Source organism: Heterocephalus glaber, unplaced genomic scaffold (assembly GCF_053883595.1).
Source record: "Heterocephalus glaber isolate CG9 unplaced genomic scaffold, H.glaber_assembly_v1.0 deba00001497, whole genome shotgun sequence".
Taxonomy (NCBI): domain Eukaryota; kingdom Metazoa; phylum Chordata; class Mammalia; order Rodentia; family Bathyergidae; genus Heterocephalus; species Heterocephalus glaber.
The window spans coordinates 28,364,954-28,388,717 of record NW_028258320.1 but is presented as its reverse complement, the minus strand read 5'-3'; the positions used below and the strand labels follow the sequence as shown (position 1 = coordinate 28,388,717).

The 23,764-nt window shown below is 37.4% G+C and overlaps 1 protein-coding gene and 1 pseudogene across 10 annotated transcripts in view; one reads left to right on the top strand and one right to left on the bottom strand.

Moving 5' to 3' along the window:
* Bicc1 (BicC family RNA binding protein 1) overlaps positions 1–23,764 on the top strand; it is a 320,644-nt gene that overhangs the window by 189,077 nt on the left and 107,803 nt on the right. For 9 of the 10 annotated variants that reach the window (XM_087184823.1, XM_087184822.1, XM_087184824.1 and 6 more), the window contains one exon: positions 17,718–17,787. In XM_087184823.1, the coding sequence (XP_087040949.1) occupies positions 17,718–17,787 (70 nt within the window). Of the gene's footprint in view, positions 1–17,717; positions 17,788–21,341; positions 23,763–23,764 lie in introns of those variants that run through there. The other variant, XM_087184831.1, reaches the window with a different exon arrangement.
* On the bottom strand, positions 15,278–16,197 carry LOC101726084 (mitochondrial transcription rescue factor 1 pseudogene; annotated as a pseudogene).

Genomic DNA, 23,764 nt, shown 5'->3' with positions numbered 1-23,764 from the left:
TTTTGAAGAATTATAACAGAGAGAGTCTTGGTGAAGACCAGATCCTATGTGCACAGGAACCCATACCTGCTCTTCACTAACATGAGTCACTCCAAATACCCCACCAACACCCCATGAAAATTCCTGGATTGCAGCACAGGTCAAAAAGTGAGGACATGCTTTCTTTGGCCCACAAATAAAAATCATAACTAGCATAATTGAAATGGGTGCCAAAACGTAGAAATCAGGAGGCTTAAAGCAAAGTCTAGATTTCTGACGCCTCTTTAAAATGGGTACATTTGGCACTCTGAGTCTGTGCTAGCAGTAGGGTGGGTGGAAACGGGAACCAGTGCACCTCATCTTGCATAGCCACACTAGGCTCGGCCTGCCAGTTACTCACTTACCTGCCAGTCACCACCCTGACCCACAACTGCAGATGTTTGAGTAGGAGAGTTTTGGTCTCTATTATCATCCAAATGTCCTCTAGAAGAGTTATTTCTGTCAGTAGGTCAGAATTTACTTTCATTTAATAAATACATACTCATTTCATTTATTCTGATAAGCAGATACATCAAGGGTACCACTTAAGGGATGCAGTATGGGAGAGTTTGTAGGTAGAGCTAGAACTCTGTGTGCTTCACATTGGCTGTATCCTGATAAACCAAGTGCCATCTTGGGAATTCTTAAGTAATTGTTACCTTTCTTGTCCAATTCTGTGTGTTCTTTTTTAACAGTAGCAGTGCTCATTTATTTTAATTTTATTGAGTTTTATTATTGGTAATCTCTACCAGATTAGCGTTTAAAAATGAACAAAATACAATTATTGTCCACTGGGAACCCAGTTCAGCAGTGGGACTGGCAAAAAATGCAAAGAAATAAGCGCTATAGTGTTACCACAACAGAGTGAGTGTAGAAAACAGAGAGAGAAAGGTGACTTCTGATTGGGAGAGTTGGAGGAATTTTCATGGGGATGGGCACATTTGAACTAGGTTTTGATAAGTGAGAGTTTTTTGAACTTTGAAAATAAACTACATCTGTTTGTAGTATGGAACAGTTTGAAACTCCTCATTAGTTATTCTCAGTGGGGCATGAAAGGTATTCCTCACTTTGCATAGAGATCGTAAAAATAACTAAGCAAGCTAAAACTATGTAAGACACTCTTAGTATTCTGGGAAATTTTAATGATCTACAAGCATTAAACATTTGTGTCAAAACACAAAAAATTCTGTCATGAATATATAGAAATATTGAAAGAAAAAAGTAAAACTAATATTTAACACATTGTATTAGAAATACTGAATTAACTTGTTTTATTGCTTTGTAAAAATAACTTGTCAAAAGTAGTTTGAACAGTGCTGGCATTCTTTGTTGTATAACTTATAATATGGAGTGAGGATCTTTTCCTTGCCTTGGGGAATTGTCATACTCAGGAGTCTGAGTCATCTTCCAGCATTTTGTGCTTTGTACTTTCAAAGTTGTGAAGTATTGCCCAAGCTTCTTTAATGTGAAGTATTTTTTCTTTTGCCTGCATCACTTCCTCTGGGACAGCTTCATCTTTTTTGTCACTTCCTTCCTCATCTAGGTCAGTAAATGTGTCTTCATCAAGTTCCTTTGGCTGTGGATCCAGAGTTTCTCAAGTGTTGGGAATGTCAACATTCCTACAATCAGCTCTTTCTTCAGTGCTTGTTGATTTCTGATATGAATTTCATTTTTTGCATTGTCACTTGTTGTTTCTTAGCTGAACTTTCAACTTTATTGGCTAGTTTCTTTTTTTGATCACCTCTTTTTGTCAAATTCCACTTGGTTTTGTCTCTGGGACACCAGAATCATCACAACTGCACTGGACCCTCTGTATCTATGGGTTCCACATCTGTGAATTCAACCAACTACTGATCAAAAATATTTTTAAAAAAGTGTTTGTACTGAGTACAGACATTTTCTTTGTTATTCCTAAAAATATAACAAGCATTTATATTGTATTAGGTATTATAAATAATTTAGAGATGATTTAAGGTTTAAGGGACATTCTGCTGGGCTCTTTGCTCTTGATTCTCAACATAAATCTGGCTAAAAGCCTCCAACAGTGGCCATGCCACCACCTCAACATTTGACTGTCTTGAAATTTCTTCTTCCCACACCTAGGGTGAGGCACCATTAATCCCAGCATCACATCTTAATCCCAACATCACATTCTTAATCCCAGCACCGTACACCCTGATTCAGCCAACTTCAGAACTTTCCACCTATGACCATGTGAGGCTTTGGGGGCACATCTAGATATAAGCCATAACTAGGGAGATGTTCATAGATTATATATAAACACTGTGCCATTTTATATAAAACACTTCAATATCCCTGGATTTTGGTGTGTGTGGTGGGCATTGCAAACAGTCACTCATGGACACCCAGGGACAGTTTACTGGCTTTGTTGTCTGTGCAGAATTAACAGTGTAGTGTGCACGCTCTGACTTTGAACAATAACATTGGTTACTGGTCTAAATGAGCATTTTCATTTGCATAATGATTTATAGACTGAAGAGCTAACAGTGAAATTTGTATTTGATGCAGCAACTCAGTTTGTATACCATCCTAATGGGAATGTAACTTGTGCTTTTGTTTAAGCTGGTATAATGGAAATTCATGCATATCGTGCAAAGATTATCTGTATTGAGATTATGAGTGGATTTTTTCTGCCCTTTGCTAGAAGTTCTACTGCTGTAACCCTGGACACTTGTTGGCAGTGTAATCACTTGACCACTGTGACAACCACATGCTTCCCATACTTTCCATTTGTTTGGTGAGGTTAAGGATGCCTTTTGGTTCGAGAACCATTCTGGGGCCATCATCATTACTAAAGCAAGCAGTGTTGAGGAATACCCCACTAGTGTTCAGTCACTTCAGTATTCATGGCAGTTCTTGGTGTTTGAATTTTCAGAGTGACCGCCCTGTAAGTGTGTAGTACTTGCTACTTCCTTCATAAGCCACATGAGGCTAGAAGAGCCATGTGAACTAGACCCTGGCTGGACTTTGCCACATATCTGTCTAACCCTTGGCTTCTTTGAATCCTCATTTCCTTAACTGAAAAGTAGGCTTCACATATATGATTTATAAGATTACTGTGAGGAATAAATGGGAAATATATCTGAATATTAGGTAAAATGTGAGGAATTGTTTTGATGATGATGAATAACTGAATCGTTGGAAAGGATTCCTTGGATTAAAATGAAACATAACAGAACCTTCTAATGTCTCAGCAAAATAAACATCCTTAGCTTCTTGATGACATGCCCTTATGTGAGAAGTTCACTGCTTTCCCATCTCCACTTAGTTGGCTCTTTTCTCACTTTTTCCCTTGATGGTGAACTAGAGCACATTGATTCTCACTCAATGAGTATGTGAAGTAACTTTAACAAACTTTCTCCATGAGAATAAGCTCTATTTCTCCATTGAGAAAAGAATAATAGAGTTCAGAGGACTTGTACTTTTAGAGAATGAGGCTACAGATGGCTCCCACCTGGTAGCCATTTTGAAGGATGAATTTTCAATAGTTTAGAATATAAATGTCAAGTAGAGAGTTCAATGTTCATTTTCTGGTCCCAGAATAAATATTTTAAGTGAAGTTATCATAGATAGTCTGTCTTGGTTTGATCTGTGACATGGATTACTTACCTGCAGACTTTCAGCTTTACATCTGGATGGAAGAATTTGGTGAAATAAGCATATTACAATGTTACTAGTTTGGCAAAGATTTTCTTCATAAGATATTATTCTATAACTGCTGCAAACCTGCAGAATGTGTAGTGAGCAATGGTAGGTCGTTCTCTTTCTACATGGTATACTAATCTGGAATTTGTTGGAAATGTTATAAATCTGTGAGCATTAAATGATATAAATGGAAATTATTTTTATTATGGATGAACTGCTTGTGGAATGCAATTAGATTTTACTTTTTTTTTTTTTGTTAAATTCTTTTATTGGTACATTTTAGGTATACAACGCAATTACATTAAATACAGTATGTTGAGTTTTTTTTATTTTGTTTCTTTTTGTTTTTGGTACCGGGGATCGAACTCAGGTCCTTGCACTTGCAGGACAGGCGGCAGAACCACTGAGCTAAATCCCGGGTCCGTTACTTGTTTATTTCATTCTACCTTTAACAGTTTATTTTAGGATAGTGAAATTAATTTAAATGATTCGGTGTAAGTCTTTGAAATTTAAAAAAACTGACAGAACTTTCACCCAGTTTAAAAAAATTAAGATGTGTTATTTACATGTACCAACTCCTCACAGTGAATCTAAACATTATGTACTGCAAATATGTTCTAACACAAATTTTAAAAATCCAAATTCCAAATTATGTACACATTCCCTTTTATTTCTGGTTCTACCGTTTCTCACATCACAAAGAAACTAAAACCAAAACAGGAACCAACAATTTAGTATTTATTAGGTACCCTTTTCATATATTGATTATGGAGTCTTGACTCAGGGAATATTATTCCCTATTTTAAATATTTAAACATGAATTAGAAAGTTATTTGGTTTCCAAAGTTGTTACATACCTGTAGCAAGCTTTTTCACCAGATTTTTTTCCCCTTAATTGTCTTAGTGCATATTGGTTATACAGAATAATGGTTTTTGTTTTGGCATATTGGTAAATGTATATAACATACTTCGGTTATTTTGGCTCTTTCCCCATTAACCTGTCCTCCTTCTTTCCCTCCTCCTGTTTTCTGTCCTCTTATCTAATCATCTCTCTTATATTTTCTTTTTATTTTAATTTTATTGGTACATTTTAGGTATACAATATAATGACATTCATCAGTGGAAATTTGCACCTTTACATAATCTCTCTTGGTTCTTATTTTTTCCCCATTCCCCTGCCCTCCCTTCAACCCCTCTGTCCCTCCCTATTTACAAAGACTTTGTTTCCGTTTTTTCATTTTCTCATATTAATTCTATTCCCTTCTTTCCTTTCCCCTACCCCACCAACTTCCCCTTCCCCTTTGCCCCTTTTCTTCCTATTTCACCATTATCTATTATACCTTTTAGTCCTTATTTACACTCTCAGTTTCTCACACTAGACAAACTAATCGGTATTTACACATGTGTGTCCTATTTATTTCACTTAAGAGTATTGCCTCAATGTGGCTCCATTTAGCTATAAATGTCTCTAATTTCTCATTTTTTATGGCTGAGTACTACTCCATTTTATGTAAAAAAAAAAAAAAAAAACCCACATTTTCTTTATCCAGTCTCCAGTTGATGGGAAATTGGGCTGCTTCCAAGTTTTGGCTATCACAAACTGTGCTGCTATGAACATGGGTGCGCATATACTGTGGTATGATTCTTTTAATGCTTTGGGGAAGATCCCCAGCAGTGGAATAGCGGGGTCAAATGGGACTTCCAGTCCTAGTTCTTTGAGGTATCTCCATACTGATTTCCACAGTGGTTGCACCAGTCTACACTCCCACCAGCAGTGGAGCAGGGTTCCTCTTTCCCCACAGCCCCGCCAGCATTTGTTATTGGTTGATTTCATGATAGCACCCTTTCTTTCTGGAGTGAAGTGGAATCTCAGTGTTGTTTTCATTTGCATCTCTCGAATGACCAGTGATGTTCAACATTTTTTCATATGTTTCTTTGCTAGTTCTACTTCTTTGTGTGAGAAATGTCTGTTCATTTCAGATGCCCATTTTTAGATTGGGTCTTTAAATTTGGGAAGTCTGATTTTTTTAAGTTCTTTATAGATTCTAGATAGTAGCTCTTTGTCTGAGGGACTGCTGGTGAAAATTTTTTCCCACATTGTGGGTTTTCTCTTCACACTGTTGGTGGTTTCTCTTGCTGTGCAGAAGCTTTTTAGTAAGAAGAAATCTCACTTGTTCACGGGCAACTGAGGTTTTGTTCATAAAATCTTTTCCTAAACCAGTGTCTTCAAGAATTCTACCAAACCTCTGTTCCAGCTAGTTCAGCATTTCTGTTTTAATATTAAGATCTTTAATCCATTTCTATTTTAGTTGAGTGCATGGTGAGAGATATAGGTCTAGTTTTAATCTTTGGCAAGTTGAAACCCAATTTTTCCAGCACCATTTATTGAAGAGGCTATCTTTCCTCCAATGAGGGTGTTTGGCTCCTTTGTCAAAGATGAGGTGTCTGAGTGTGTCTGGCGTTGTTTCTGCATCTTCTAATCTGTTCCACTGGTCCTCAGGTCTATTTCTTTGCTAGTACCATGCTTTTTTTTTTTATCACAGTAGCTTTGTAGTATAGTTGCAAGTTGGGGGTTGTAATACCCCTTGCCGTGTCTCTGTTGCTAGAATTGCTTTTGCTATTCTGGGTCTCTGCTTGTTCCAAATGGATTGTTTTCTCAAGGACCATGAAGGATGCTGCTGGAATTTCAGTTGGGATTGAATTGAATCTATATAGCAGTTTTGGAAGTATGGCCATTTTCACTATGTTGATCCTTCCTGCCTAGGAGCAAGGAATGTCTTTCCATTTTCTGATATCATCTTCAATCTCTCTTTTTCAGAGTGTTACAGTTTTCAGAGAAGTCTTTGATTTCTTTTGTTAGGTTGATTCGTAGGTATTCCAGCTTTTTGGATGCTATTGTGAAAAGGATTGTTTGCCCTATTTCTCTCTCAGTGAGTCTGTTGTTCGTGTAGAGGAAAGCTATTGATTTTTGTGAGTTGACCTTGTAACCAGCTACTTGACTAAATTTGGTTATTAAGTCTAGAAGACTTTTGGTGGAGTTCTTGGGATCTTCTGTATAGAGTATCATGTTATCTGCAAATAATGGCAATTTGACTTCATCATTTGCTATCTTTATTCCTTTTATTTCTTTCTCTTGTCTAATTGCTGTGGCTAATGTTTCCAAAACTATATTGAACAGAAGTGGTGATAGTGGACATCTTTGTCTTGTTCCTGATTTTAGTGTGAAGGATTTCAGTTTTTGACCATTTAGTATGATACTGGCTGTTGGTTTTTCATAGATGGCTTCTATCAGTTTGAGGTAGAGACCATCTATTCCAATTTTTTGTAGGGTTTTTATCATAAATGCTTGTTGGATTTTGTCACATGCTTTTTCTGTGTCTATGGAGAGAATCATATGGTTTTTGTCCTTGGCTCTATTGATATAGTGTATTACATTGATTGATTTTTGTATATTGAACCATCCCTGCATCCCTGGGATGAATCCCACTTGATCAGGGTGTATGATCTTCTTGATGATCTTCTTGATGATCTTCTGCATTCTGTTTGCCATTATCTTACTAAGGATTTTTGCATCTATGTTCATTAGTGAGATTGGCCTATAGTTCTCTTTTTCAGTTGGGTCTTTCTCTGGTGTGGGGATCAAGGTGATGCTTGCTTCCAGGAATGAATTTGGAAGTATTGCTTCCCTTTCAATTTCATTGAAGAGTTTAAACAGTAGTTGCAGCAGTTCCTCTGTAAATGTCTTGTAGAATTCAGCAGTGAAGCCATCAGGGCCCGGGCTTTTCTTAGTTGATAACTTTTTAATTACATTTTCAATTTCATTGGTTGATATTGTGTTGTTCAGAATTTTTAGGTCTTCTTCGTTCAACTTTGGTAATTCATATATATCTAGGAATCTGTCCATTTCTTCTGTGTTGTCCATCTTATTGGCCTATAGATTATGGAAGTAGGTATTGATGATCCTTTGGATTTCTGCTGGGTCTGTTGTAGTTTCACCCTTTTCATTCCTAATTGCATGGATTTGGATCTTTTCTTTCCTTTTTCTGACAAGGTTGGCTAAGGATTTGTCAATTTTGTTGATTCTTTCCAAGAACCAACTCTTGGCTTCATTGATTTTTTGTATCGTTCTCTTCGTGTCCATTGCATTGATTTCTCCTCTGATCTTTATAATTTCCTCCCTTGTATGAGCTCTGGGGTTGTCCTGCTCTTCTTTTTCTAGAAGCTTGAGGTTCAGCATCAGATTGTTTAATTGGGCTTGTTCTGTTTTCCTAATATGTGTATTTGCTGCTATGAATTTCCCTTGTAAGACTGCTTTCATTGTGTCCCATAGATTCCGATATGTTGTATTGTCATTGCCATTTAATTGAAGGATCTGTCTAATTTCTCCTTTAATTTCCTCTGTGACCCATTGGTTTTTCAGAAGTGTGTTGTTCAATTTCCACGTGTTTATGAAATTTTTCCAGTTTCTTTTGCTATGGATCTCCAATTTCATCGCACTGTGGTCTGATAATATACAGGGGATAACTTCAATTCCTTTGCACGCACTTAAACATGTTCTATGTGTATTCACTTATGTGGTCTATTTTGGAGAACAACCCATGTGCAGCTGAGAAGAATGTATATTCTGATTTTGTGGGGTGGAAGACTCTGTAAACATCTGTTAAGTTCATTTGTTCAGGAGTTCGATTGACTTCTAGTATTCCATTACTTTTTCTTTGTCTAGTTGATCTATCTATTTGTGACAGTGGGGTGTTGAGGTCCCCCACTACAATTGTATTAGTGCATATATGACTTTTCATATCCATTAGTATTTGTTTTATATAGTTGGGCGCACTAGTGTTTGGTGCATAGATATTTATGATTGTCATCTCTTCCTCTTGGATTCTTCCCTTTACAAGGATGTAGTGTCCTTCTTCATCTCACTTAATCAGTGTTGGTTTGAAATTCACTTGATCTGCAAAGAGGATAGCTACTCCTGCTTTTTTTGGCTTCCTGTCTCATGGAGTATTGTTTTCCACCCTTTAACTTTCATTCTATGAGTTTCCTTTTGAATGAAGTGTGTTTCTTGTATGCAGCATATTGTTGGATTTTGCTTCTTGACCCATTCTGCCAGTCTATTTCTTTTGATTGTTGAATTGAGAACATTAACATTGATGGTTATAACTGAAACGTATTGACTTGTCATTGCCATGACTTTTTCTTTTTGTTGGGTTCTCCCCCTTTACATTTAATTTCTTGTCATGCCAGATGGGTTCATTCTGCTTTGCTTCCTGGGGTTGTGATCCTCAGTGTGTGTTCCTAGGATATTGCCGGCTGATTCGGTGTGTTCTGCAGGACTCGGGACCTCAGTAGGGTGTGCGCAGACCTGCCTGCCTGCAGCGGGCTGATTCGGCGTGCTCCTTTGTTTTAATTTCTTATTGTGCCTGATGTATTCATCCTGCAGGGCTTCCTGGGGTTGTGATGCTTTTTTTCTTTTCCTAGAATTTTGTCTAAATTTTTTTGGAGTGCTAGTTTGGTGTTCATGAAATTCCTAAGGTGCTCTTTGTCATGAAACTATCTTATTTCTCCATGAATTTTGAAAGATAGTTTTGCATGGTACATCCATCTGGGTTGGAGGCTGTTTTCCTTTTTGGCTTGCAGTACTTCACTCCAAGCTCTTCTTGTCTTGTGTGTTTGGGTTGAGAAGTCTGCTGTGATTCTGTTGGGCTTTCTTTTGTATGTGATTTGTTTCTTTTGTCTAACTGCTTGTAGAATTTTGTTCTTCTGCTGGGTTTCTAGAATCTTAACTATTATATGCCTATATGTAGGGTTTTTTTTTAATCATGGCTAGTTGGATTCCTATATGCCTCTCTTATTTGTATGTCAAGTTCTTTTCCTCTGCTTGGAAAGTTTTCTGCCATCACCTCTGTGAACTTTTTTTTTTTACGTTGTCTGCACTCTGTCCTGCTTCATCATTGACTCTGATCAGTCTTATGTTATTCTTCTTTGCATCATCTAGCACCTGCTGGATTGATTTCTTGTGGTCCCTCACAATTCTAAAGCAATTTTTGTTTTCCTGGACACTAATTGCAATCTTATCTTGTATATCTGAAATTTTGTCCTTACACTGGGTCATTTTGCTGTGTAAACTTTCAATGGAGTTTTTGGTCTCCTGGAAATCTGTTCGCATCTGTTTTATGGATTACATTTGTTTCCTTTGTTGGGATTCCGTCATGTTCTTCAGCTCCTCTATTTTTTAATCTGTGATTTTTTTTTGTCATAAATTCTTTTATTGGTACATTGTAGGTATACAACACGATTACATTTCTCATTGGGAATTGTACCTTTACAGAATGCATCTTGGTTCTTATTTTTTCCCCATCCCTAGCCCTCCCTTCATGCCCTCCACCCTTCCCTATTTACATTTAATCATGTCTTTCACTATGGGCACAATCTCTTCTGTTGTAGGAGAAATTATTTCTGATTTTATTTTTTCCACATCCTGTTTTTTTGTCAATTCAGGGAGTCCAGGTGATCAGATTGTTTCATTTCATTTCCCTTTGGATTTACTTTAGGTGATCTGGAAGTGTGTTCTTGAGACTTGTTTACCTGTCTTCTCATTTCAGTGGGGGGTGAGGGAAGGTATGTGTGCTGCTGTCACCCAAACGGCTTACCTCCTCAGCGCTGGAGGTGGTGGTAAGGTGGCCCAGACGGTTCACCTCCTCTGCACTGGCCGCAGCTCTGCTCCTCCTCTCTGGGGGCAGTGGTCCATTGGCCCAGAAGTTTCACCTCCTGTCCCTTGTATTTTCCATCAGTTTTGTTGTTGTTGTTCTGGTTTTTTTGGTCTAAGCTTGCAAAAGAATAAGCTTTTGTTTTTTTTTTTTAAGCCTAGGAAAAATTTATTGAGATAAAGATAAATTCTAAGAGAGACAAAAGGGAACCATAAAGTGCATTGCCCCTCCATCAGGTTTTTTTGATGAAGAAACAACTTTTATAAGTGAACACACACGTGCATGCACACACACACATATACATATATACACATATACTTTCTGATAATATTAATTTCAGTTGCTATATATTTAAAAATTGATGCTCTTAGGTGAGATCTTTTTATCATTCATCAAATCTGATATTAGTGTAAGAATGAAGTTACATCTCTAGTAATTCCCTGTTAATATTAAGTATAGTAAATCTATCAATAGAAATTTCAAAATTGTTCATTTAATTAACATTTTAGATGGATTCCACCAAAAATCTTCTGATGATGTATAGAATTGCTGCCCATTATAAAAGAGCAGGTAAAGAAACCTAGCAGTGAGTGTTAGAAAGGGGAAGAGACTTTTGTCAATGACAATTCAAGAAGTCAAAACTACTTACTAGAAATGGGATAAACATATAGTGTCCAGAATTGAGTTAGGATAAAAGTATTGAACGTATTTTAGGTGTGAATTAATATTCATAGAAAATGATTCAGAGCTCCCCACCTCCATCCCAGGATCCTAGGGCAGAGAAGCTGAGCTGGTCCCAGAACCCGGAAGGAAGCTTCCCTGCTGCCATCCCAAGCTCCTAGGGCAGAGAAGGTGAGCCGCGTGGGCTCCAGAGCCCCCCCCCCCGTGGAAATGAGAAAACACATAAGCCTCAAAAACAGACTTCCAGATCAACTACAGCAACCCCAAAGGGAAACGAGATGGAACAATCTGATACACCACCTGGACTTTCTGAACTGGCAACAAAAGAGGATCTGGGAAAAATGAAATCAGAAATAATTACTCAGATAACAGCAAAGATTTTGCTCATGGTGCAAGACATGATTAATAAATCTAGAGAGGACACAGATTAAAAAAATAGAGGATCTGAGGAACATGATGGAATCCCAACATAGGAAACAATGGAATCCATAAAACAGATACAAACAGATTTCCAAGAGATTAAAAACTCCATCAAAAGTCTTCACAGCAGAATGAACCAATGTGAGGATAGAATTTCACATATAGAAGATAGGATTGCCATTAGTGAGGAGGAAAAGAAAAATTGCTTTAAAATTGTGAGGGAACACGAGAAATCAATCCAACAGCTGCTAGACGATGCAATGAAGAATAACATAAGACTGATTGGAGTCAATGAAGAAAGAAGAGAGAGTGCAGATGACATAAAAAAACTGTTCACAGAAGTGATGGCAGAAAACTTCCCAAGGAGGGGAAAGAACTTGACATACAGATAAGTGAGGCATATAGGACTCCAGCTAACTTTGATCAGAAAAAACTCTACACATAGGCATATAATAGTTAGGATTCCAGAAATCCAACAGAACAAAATTCTACAAGCAGTGAGAGAAAAGAAACAAATCACATACAAAGGAAAGCCCATCAGAATCACAGCAGACTTCTCAATGCAAACCCTCAAGGCAAGAAGAGCTTGGAGTGATGTATTTCAAGCCCTAAAGGAAAACAGCCTCCAACCCAGATTGATGTACCCTGCAAAACTATCCTTCAAAATTGATGGAGAAATAAGATACTTTCATGATAAAGAGCACCTCAGGAATTTCATGAACACCAAACCGGCACTCCAGAAAATTTTAGACAGTACCCTAGGAAAAGACAATGAGGATCACAACCCCAGGAAACCCAGCAGAATGAATCCATTGGGCATGAGAAATTAAACACAAAGGGGGAGAATCCAACAAAAAAAAGATCATGACAAGGCTTTTAAAACTTTTAACTTCATCTCCCTAATCTGTGTATAATTCAGTCTTATTATTGTAATGATTAGTATTTTTCTGATTCTAGAGTTGCACAGAAGGGAATGGGATTTATATGAGAAAATGGAAAAATAGGAACAAAATCTTTGTAAACAGGGAGTAATGGAGGGGTTGAAGGGAGGGCTGGGCAAGGGTGAAAAATAAGAACCAAGAGAGACTATGTAAAGGTGCAAATTTCCAATGATTTATGTCATTATATTGTATACCTAAAATGTACCAATGATTAGCATGAATAATCGATAATGCAAAATAGGAAGAAAAGGTCCACAGGGGTAGGGGTAGTGGGAGGGCCAGGGGAAAGGAAAGAAGGGAAAGGAAAAATGATGAGAAATGTAAAAAATGGAAATAAAGTCTTTGTAAATAGGGAAGGGTGGAGGGTGTGAAGGGAGGTCTTGGAATGGGGAAAAAAGAAGAAAATAAAAAGAAATATGTAATTATATAGTATAATAGAAGAGAAATAAATATATTTAGGGAAGTAAGTACATTTGTGAAATCTTCATAGAGTTTTGTCTGTATTTGATAAAAATCCATGTTTTAAGTCAGCTGATGAGTCTATAGGTACTTACTGCATTATTCTTTACATATTTTTGTATCTCTTAGGTATTACATGATAATTTTTAAATTAAATTGTATTTAAAGAAAAGAGAAAGTGATTCAAAATCTGTTATTTTTTCTTTGAGCTTTGGTTTTGTGAAAGTAGAATCAGCAATAATGTGATTTAAAGAACTAGCTGGAATTCACTTTAGAGTTTTTTCCTAAGAAGATAATCATATTCTCTCAGAGGTTTCACAGCTTTGCATACCTCGGCATTCCGTAGCTTAACTGACACAATGATATGGTATAGTTTCTTTCCATAAGGAAGCACTGGTAATTTTAAGCATGTGTCCCAACTTTCAGGTCAAATTTCACACAGTTGAGGACCTTCAACATCCTTTTTTTGTAGTAGGTGGTCAGAATTAGCCACTTAATTGAATTATAACAAATTGAAAATGAATGCTTTAGAAAAAACACTGATTTACTGAGGAACCTAAGGTACATCACAGGTTCTGGGAAGTGATGTCCTTGTTAGGTTTTGTGGGTATTAATTGGACTGTGGGAAATGTATGATATGCTCTTGAAAAGGTATCAGAATCTTCATCCATTATAATATCCACCTAAAACCAAGTAGAGGGAACTTATTTTAGAATCTCTCTCTTTCCCTGAGACAGAAGATAGCTATTTTCTTCTCAGAGGTAAAGTCACTCTGGATGATGATTTGAAAAGCTTCGCTGAAAACTTCACAAGGAGAATTTTCACTTTCTGAAAATGAAGAAAGTATGGCCTCCTCTTCCTTGTAGTCACCCCACCACTCAGAGTTTATTTGTAGCCAGTGACAGCAAAACACAAGTATTTCATGACTTTGTTCTGTGTGTTTTGTATACATCCATGTGCACAGCTGTAGGACAGTGGAGATAGCGGGAGATTCGAAGTGTGAGGTGGGACTTCAAGCCCCTTGGCTCTGCTGTATCTCCTTTTCTCAAGGGGACTTTCCCTAGCTCTTCTGAAGCTTTTCCACATGCATACCTCTGCTTGAGACCCTTTCTCCATCTCTTCCCCAACTAGCCAACTTTTTCCTCTTCCTTTAGATTATAACATCAGTAAGCATTTTCTATCAGTAAGTATTCAGTAAGTATCAGTAAGTATTTTTTTGAGATAACTTTCCTTGTCTATCCACAACTGGGTTAGAATCCTGTCTGGACTCTCACATTGCCCTGCCCTATTCTGAAACTTGGCACGCAGCAGTACCATGGCATCTGGTGGGTTCCTAGTTCTTCTCCTGGAATACTCAGGAGCACTGGTAGTTTGTGTGCTGTTCTGTATCTAGTGTCTAGAGCAGTGGCTGCCTGAAAGTAATCAGTCTGTCGTGACTGAGCATTTGCTGGGTACTATTTTCTGTGCTTAGGTTCTTCCCCACACATCAAGTTCTCACAACTCGAGAAGTAGATGCTATAAATGATTTTATTGAAGAAGATGAGACTGATAAAAGTTATGTGATTTTCCTGATGCAACACAACTAGAAAGCAATGGAGCTGTGTCATGAGGATTCATTTCCCCAAGTACATTCAGTGCTTGCTGTGCAGGGCAGAGAGCTTAATTTCTGTATTACAGAGACAGACTGACTATAAACAAGTAAACACAGAAGATAAGAAGATTCCTGATTGCATAAGCATTAGAGGGGGGAGAATAATTCTGGCTGGGCTGGTGTGGGAGTGAAAAAGACTGTGACAGTCCCAAGGCAGAGTGTGAGAAGGAGCCAGGATAGGGAGGGCTTGGGAAAGAGAGAGCAAACACAAGGCCCTACCTGCTGTAAATATTTTAGGGCAGCCAGTGTGGCTGGAGTAGAGGGAGTTGAGGAGGATAATACATTTCATTATTTATATATGGCTGTAGTATTACTGAACCAAATTAATGGTGAAAACAAGAAAAAACATGAATGGGGGCAGGTAGGAGAAAAGAAGGGAGGGGAGGCAGGAGCCAGGTCCTATCATGCTGGGGTAACAAGTTTATCTGCTTTCAGAGCTTTGACTTAGTGAAGACAGCACGGCTTGTGGGTGTGTGTGTGGGGGGGAGTGTTTACTGAGGATTGAATCCAGGCCTTTGCACTGAGCCAACTCCCCATCCCTTTTTATATTTTATAATGAGACAGTATCTCACTAAATTGCCCAGGCTCAGCTGCAATTTGTGATCCTCCTGCTGGGATGACAGGTATGTGCCCCATGCCTCGATCTTGCTGTTGTTTTTAAATTTTTTTATTTTTGATGCTGGGGATCAAACTCAGGACCTTGACTTTTGAGGCAGGCATGACACCACTGAGCTAAATACCCCACCCTGTTTTTGAATTTTTTTTTTTGCCAAGAGAATTTTATTTTTGATAAAAATGTCTTTTTATGTTGGCCCCTCCTCCCACCACTAAAGAGCATCTTCAGAGGTAAAAAGTAATGCGTTTATTTAGATGTACTCTTCTTAGGGAACTTTAACTTCTTCCACCTTCGTAGCACCACTCAGTAATTGTCACTTTGCGTCTTCTCTTTGAACAGCTTTTTCAGAAGAATCCACATTACTGCCTCTGTTTCTGCTTCTCTGTCCTCTCCAATGACAAGGTCCAGTGTATCTCCTACTTTTACCATTCTGCTTTTCTTCCATAATTTTTCTCCATTCAGTCTGAGATTACCTTTGTAGAATGCATCTTCTACTTGGTTCCTCCCAATATCTAGGCCTGACTTCAGGATAACATTGAACCGAAAAGACTGAACCACCTTCTCCAGGTCCTTGTAGTCTTTGACTACGGAGGGTCATCTTCAAGCTCCTCTTCCTGCTCACTTCTCTCACTGTAGTCACTTTCCTCATCAGAGTCCTCTTCACCTACTTTTTGCTGAGTTTGTTAGAGGACTTTTTAGAGCTTATATTACTTTTGAATCTTGTAAAAAAAATGGAAAAATACATTCTGAAGATACTAAAAGCCCTGGGAATCTCAGAGAGAAAATATTATGGAAAAGTGTTTTATAATCTGATGTTTTTAACTTGGTACTTGAAAAATATAAATATTGATTACAGGAAGCACAGAGTTTGTGTGAAGATGTCCCTTGAAGCACAGCCCAGAGTCCAATCCAGGCTTCTGGCTTTTTAAAAATACCGGTGAACAATCTAACACTGGTCATAGCCATGGTGCATCCAACCTAAGACTATAAGCAGAGCAACGCTTGGACGCAGAGGCCATGCTGTGCCTGCGTGACGCTGGCGATCACCCCGCGCTCCGTCAGCACCCTGTGCGTCTGGCAGCCAGGGCCTCCCCAAGGCCGCCCCTGTTTATGAAATTTTTAATAGAGACATGATTTCTCTAAGAAAAACAAAGGTTTAGACCTCATGATGAATGATAGTGAGCAATACAGACGCAATGATGACAATGACAGGTGGCTTTTGCTCTCAGATTCAGAGCCAAAGTCGGGTCATGGAGCAGCCGAGGGCTTGTTTGACCTAACTGAAAGGGGCAGCTGTTCCTCGGTGCCAGCCAAGTGTGGCCCTGTGGGAATGTAGGCTGCACGTGCTGAATCGGTCCAGTTTTCCAGAGAATCAGAAATCTGAATTTCTATCTGAACTTCTTGGGTTTTAAAATGTTGTCTCAAGCTTTAAAAAACAACTTGACAGTGGACAAAGTGCGTGTGTGGGCTGCTGGTCTGAAACATGTGACGAGAGCCCTTTTGTGTGGTGACAAAGGGGGTTCAGTGAAGTAATGATGCATGTTAACCATTTAGCTTTGTGCCCTGTACCCTGCCAACACCAAGGGATTACTTATTAATTGCCTTGTTAATGTGTTTATTCTTTACCATGATCTTTATTTAGTTAACCCTAAATCCATATTTAAAAACATTTTACTCTATTTTGAGTATTTAAATTAATGAGTGGTAATTGGTATTATTTGCCTATTAAGTTGTGTAGTTGTTTGCTTTCAGTTTGGCACATTCTGTATTCATGTCACAAAAGTGAACAGTAACCTAGTGTATGCATGTGATAAAAGAAGCAAGAGAGAGGATGAGCATTTTGTAGTTCCTGTTCCTTCCTTAGCATCTATTTCCACTGCTCTGTCGTGGTTGCTTCCCCCACTGGTTGTTCTGTTTGGCTCCTTTGATGTCAAGCCCTCCTGGGTGATGTTAGCTGCGTGTGTCAGTGGGAAAGGGCCACAGCATGAATGCCATCCTGGACCACATGAGGGACGATGGGAAATGTAGCTTTTCAGAGTGATGTTGTGTTTAGCAGCTTTTCATCAGTTTTAATGAAACACAAATGTGCCTAAGGCAAGTTATTTCTTTTCTGAGTTGGGGGAGGGGTCTTGGTTAGTATGACGTAACTCAAATAGTTTTGTATTATAAGAATCTTGTCTGATGTGTTGCAATCTGTTGGCAATAGTCTTGGGGAATTTTATTTAGCATAGGCATCTATCATAGTTCTGGCAACAAGTGGGGTTAATTACTTGTTCATGTACTTTTTGGTCTTGTCGCTTAGAATTCTGGAGCAACATGGAGAGGAACACTGAGAGGAACAAAATATACTTAAATATTTCTGATAGATTAAAGGCTTATAAAAACACATCTTTTTTTTTCCTAAGGGCTTTTTGCATTGTTTTAAAATGAGATCATTTTGTTGTATCAACATGAATCTAGAGACTTGAAAATAAGCCCTTTTTTTGGTAAAAAATCTTATCTGTAAATACAAGTTTTTAATTAAGTCAATATTTCTCTCTTAACCTTTGTTACAGATCATGGAGGAAACAAGTACACAGATTGCCTGGCCATCTAAACTAAAGATTGGAGCCAAATCCAAGAAAGGTAAATTGTGCATGAGAGACATTGGCAATTTTAATGGTTGAATTTATGGAATTACTGTGGGTTTGCTGGCAAGAAAACCAATATTCTTAATAGTTTTGTCCCAAAGTATTTGTCAAATAGCAGTATTTCTAGAGGAGTCTCATAATTAAAAGTAATTTTCTGTTTTCTGACAAAATGTTTTAATAATTAATATCATGGTAGAGAGATTATTAATAAAAGATATTTCAGCGACCTGTATTCTCAAGGATTCGGTCAACAGCCATGTGTCATGGTAGTGCCATGTGTGATAATGTATTTTTTTTTTTGTTTCTTTTTTTTTGGTGCCGGGGATTGAACTCAATGATAATGTATTTTTAACACATGAGCTCCCATTGCTTATACTTTTGAGTTCTTTTTTATGTATTACACAGATGCAGTAGCTCCTCTTTTTCCTTCAGTGTGATTAGATTTCCTTTTATGTTGAGCATTTCCCTTGCCTGGTCTTTTCTTTTTTTTTTTTTTTTTGTATTAAATTCTTTTATTGGTACATTGTAGGTATACAACATAATTACATTTCTCATTGGGAATTGTACCTTTATATAATGCATCTTGGTTCTTATTTTTTTCCCATTCCTAGCCCTCCCTTCACGCCCTCCACCCTTCCCTATTTACAAAGACTTTATTTCCATTTTTTCCATTTCTCATCATTTTTTCCTTTCCCTTCTTTCCTTTCCCCTGCCCCTCCCACTACCCCTACCCCTTTGGACCTTTTCTTCCTATTTTACATTATCGATTATTCATTCTAATCATTGGTACATTTTAGGTATACAATATAATGACATTCATCATTGGAAATTTGCACCTTTACATAGTCTCTCTTGGTTCTTATTTTTCACCCTTGACCAGCCCTGCCTTCAACCCCTCCAGTCCTCCCTATTTACAAAGATTTTGTTCCTATTTTTCCATTTTCTCATATTAATCCCATTCCCTTCTATGCTTTCCCCTAGCCCTCCCACTTCCTTCCCCTTTGCCCCTGTTCTTCCTATTTCACGTTACCTATTAAACGATCCAAAAATTCATTTGGAGCAAGAAGAAACCCAGAATAGCAAAAGCAATTCTAGGTAACAGAGACATGGCAGGGGGTATCACAATCCCCAACCTGCAACTATACTACAAAGCTACTGTGATAAAAACAGCATGGTACTGGCAAAGAAACAGACTTGAGGACCAGTGGAACAGATTAGAAGATGCAGAAACAACACCAGACACACTCAGCCATCTCATCTTCGACAAAGGAGCCAAACACCCTCACTGGAGGAAAGATAGCCTCTTTAATAAATGGTGCTGGAAAAATTGGGCTTCAACTTGCCAAAGATTAAAACTAGAACTGTATCTCTCACCATGCACTAAACTAAAATCAAAATGAATTAAAGATCTAAATATTAAAATAGAAACTCCTAACCAGTTGGAACAGAGGTTAGGTAGAACCCTTGAAGACATGGGTGTAGGAAAAGATTTTATGAACAAAACCTCAGTTGCCCATGAACTAGCACAAACAATCAACTAGTGGGATCTCTTCTTATTAAAAAGCTTCTGCACAGCAAGAGAAACCACCAGCAGTGTGAAGAGACAACCCACAATGTGGGAAAAAATCTTCACCTCTTCCTCAGACAAAGGTCTAATATCTTGAATCTATAAAGAACTCAAAAAGATCAGGCCTGGTCTTTTCTTTGCCTTACCTACAGGACACTACTCAAGCTACTTAAAGCATGCATGGACAAAATAGAAGTAGAGCCTCCCTTTGCTGCTCCCCTTCCCCCACAAAGATTGCATAGGATTTTCAAATGTGACCTGCCAGTATATATATATATTTTTTTGCAGTATCAGGAATTGAACTCGGGACCTTGCGCTTGCAAGTCAGGCAACAGCACCCTGAGCTAAATCCCCAGCCCTGCCAGCATATACTTTTATGGATAGTTTTTTGTTGTTGTTGCTTAAAATATGACCTCAGTTTCAACAACTTTGTTGTACATATTTCATTAAAGAGAATATGAATGCATTTAGTCATCAGGAGATAATGGCAAATGTCATCAAATAATACAGAATACAGTGATTGTATAAGCTGAGCATTATCCCATGTGATCTGGTGTTTTTGTTGCTATTTAGTTTTATATTTGCCCTTTTTTCCTATGACTTTTATTGCTAAGTGATACTAAACTTTGCACAATTTTTCCTTTCTTATTTTAATCTGAATTTCCTTATTTTATTTTTGTTGTTGTTGTTGTTTGATACAAGGTCTTGCCTCATAGTTCACGCTGGCCTTGAAGTCACTATGTGGCCCAAGCTGACCTCAACTCAAAGTGATCTTCCTGCTTCAGCCTCCCGATTGCTGGGATTATGGGTGCATACCACCATGCCAGGCTGATTTTCCTTCTTTTAACCTGATATAGAGTTGCTAATCACATGGATTATAAATTATTTTATAATTTTTTTGTGAATGTTGTTAGTTGGCCTTGACTGCCAGGCATACCTAATGAATGATTTTGTTACCCTTTTATTTATGATCACTGTGTCTGGGAATTGGAGTTTAACTACTAAACAATCATAAGGTGATGTGGTGAATGTTCACGTGTAATTACATATCTTTGCATAAACCTTGTGCTTTCCATTTGCTACAGAATATAGTCTTAATTTTTGGAAATTTCTGTGACGTGTTGGAATTTTTTTATGCTTACTATGCAGAACAAGAAACTGCCACTAGTGGCTTGTCTACCTGTTTACAGCTGTTTAAAAATCTCTGGTCTACTACTTGAGTAAATTGAAACGTGAACATAAACTGAATCTTCTTTCTCGATTTTCAGGTATTTTTTACTTAAAGAATGTAATGAACTTCATGACTCATCTAATAAAAATGAAATTTAACCAGTCCCCAATGGAAACTCCCAAGGAAATATGAATATTAAAACAGTTTCAGATAACTTTGGATGGCTTATTCTCTTGCAGGATCTATGTTACAGTCCCCCATTGTCACAAGAAACTCAGAATTGATTAATATGCTGTCCAAAATGTGGTTTCAACTTCAGAGATTTTAGAAAATATGAAAATGAATAGAATAGTTTTTTGCTTTTAAATTGACTTCCTATTGTTGACACACTTAACCTGTTCAGAATGGCCAACATTACATTTTGATTGTATGTTTTGCTTTGGAAATGAGAATATTTCAGCAGTGTACTTGAGGGCATTTGGGATAATTTTCACATGGTTAAAGTTCACCTTTGGAGTCATGCCTAAGAATTGATTCCTCCAGGCCTGAGTCTACAGACTTCATTTCATTTTTTATTATTTATGAAGTGCTCTTAATGTTCACAGTACTGCATGATGAGAAGAATGTGCCAGAAGAGAACAAGAGACAGAAAAAGAATCAAAAGTTCTCCTCCCAGGAATTTACTGTTAAAAATTTACTTGATTGCTCTTATTATTTAAACCCACAGCTGCTGAATCAGTTCTTGGCTCACATCTCTGGGGTGTGTGTGTGTGTGTGTGTGTAGTTTTTACAGTGCATTAATTCAGAGATGAAACTTGTTTGACTATGGTTTGTAGTTAGTAAAAGTACAGTGAAAATGCCATGAAGAGTTTTACACAGTGATTCTGCGCTCTTCCATTCAATATGACCATTCTCCTTGCCTCTCGCTGAAGCCTGTGGAAGAAAGTAATGTTGATCTTTAAGCCTTATTTACTCCCAGATAATATTATTCAAGACACCAGTGAATACAAATTCAGGGGTCCATGCCATGTTTTGTATAATCATTTAATTCTAAATTCTATGGTGATATGAAGATGTGGAATATGTAGATAGTTCCAAACTGTGCTAGTGAAACAGCACAGCCATGGGCTTGAGTTGTATTTCACTTTGTAGTTTTTATGATGTGTACTGGTTAAATATTTGGGTCTAGATAAACATTTTTCATGGCCACGATTACCACTGTGCACCTCCTTCTTTACCTTATTGGAAATTAGTCCTGTGCTTTTAAAATTAGTTTCAAGGGGCCGGGGATGTAGCTCAGTGGTTCCACCACCTGCCTCACAAGCACAAGGACCCAAGTTAGATCCCTGGTACCAAAATAAAAAAATAAAATAAAATAAAATAAAATTAGTTTCAAGAAGCTCTGTCCAAACTTTTATTTTTTAAGCCATTAATCCTCTATCAGACAAAAAGCCATCATCAGTTAGAAAATTGAGATTCTTCTTTATAGATTGTAGTTCAGTACCTTGAGGGTGGCACTGATTGTTGTTGCCATTAAGCTGAGTTTGGAAAACAAAGACCTCACCATCTGACAAAAAAAATATGAGAAGACCCTGTGTTCAGAATGCCACAGATGACGATCACTATTGAGAAACAGGCGAAGTATGTCCACTGTCACTTCTGGATAATGTCCATCTTGGCATCCAGGAAACTACACTTTTATGGATTCATTCATTTTACTTTTCTGTCATCTTTGCAGTTGGTTAACATAATGTGTTTGGAGTGATGATAACCTCATTGTTCTGTGCCTGTGTTATTATAATTCTGAGCAAACGAATGTCTGATATTTGTCTTCCTTCTGTCCTTCTTCCCCTCTTTCATACCTTCTCATCTTTCCTTTTTTTTAGCCTACATTCCTTTCACTTTTTTCATTTCCCTTTGAACTTACTCTAGATAGAATATAGTGGAGAAAAAAGCAAGAGATATTTTTGTGTATGATATTTTAGGAAAATGTATGTTTTGTGGTAGAAATAGAGGGTCATAATTTTTTTTTAATCCCTAGACCATTTGAGATTATTGGAAGGCTCAATCCTCATTAAAGCCAGAAAGAACTGAAAATTTAAAATTCAAAGTAATGGACATTTAAGTAGGTGACTCTAGAGTTGTCTTAATCTTGGTCACGGTTAAGAAAAATAAAGCATACTTAGTATTTTGTCTGTATAACATGAATTTATTTTGTGTGGAAGAAAGTAAAATTGTTCCAAACTCTTGATCTTGAACAATGTGCTTCATGTATAAAACTTGTGTCCATGAAACTAGTATTCAAGGTTTAAGATGTTTAAAATAGATTTCCTTATTTAATGACTTACCTATGTAATGACTGTTGAGACTTACAACCAGCCACTTGGACTGATGATCCAACTTCTTTTGGGTATAGTTCTGTGCATCTTGTTGATAAAGCCCCAGTGTCTTTTTTTTCCGTACAGTATACCTTCTTTATACAGTACTGTAATTTTTACTGATTGTACTGTATAATACAGTACTATAGTTTTATGTTCTATTATACACGACAGTACTGCATATAAGAGTTATGCAAATAAAAGCAAAGTCATCAAGTTGGAGTTTCCTTTAACCATTTCTTTGTTCTAAATACTGTAATATATGTACTATATACAGTTCCTCATTTGGTGACCAACTCATTCAACAATCTAGATACAGGAATGGAATTTGGTTGTTAAACAAGGAGTATCTGTATTATAAAACTTTACTAACAGAGACGGTCATTAAATTTTGAATTTATTTCACCTATTTCACAGCTTATTTTGAATAAGTTGACTGTTTTGCCAAATAGAATTCTTGATAGAACTGTATTCACAAATAAATAAAAGTGATTTGTAATCAGAATTTATCACAAAGATATGGTTATGCCATGAGCTTCCTGACACTAGATGAATTTATTCTCTTAAATAAATACTTTTCTTACAAAGATCCCTTTGCTCTACAGTTGCTTATCAGTGTCTTTCTTCTTAGATTAGTAAAGGTAAATGTGGGCAAAAATTGTTGTTTTTATGCTAAATTCCAAATAAATGAGGTCAGCATTAATGAAGCTTTATTACAGAGTTCAACAAATTGCTGGAAACTGATCTCTGCAAGTGGTTGAATAACAACTTAAGATATCACAGGACCAACAAGAATGAAACATATTGACTGGATTGCTTGATGTATCTCCATCTGGAGGCCATCTGGCAGCAAGGT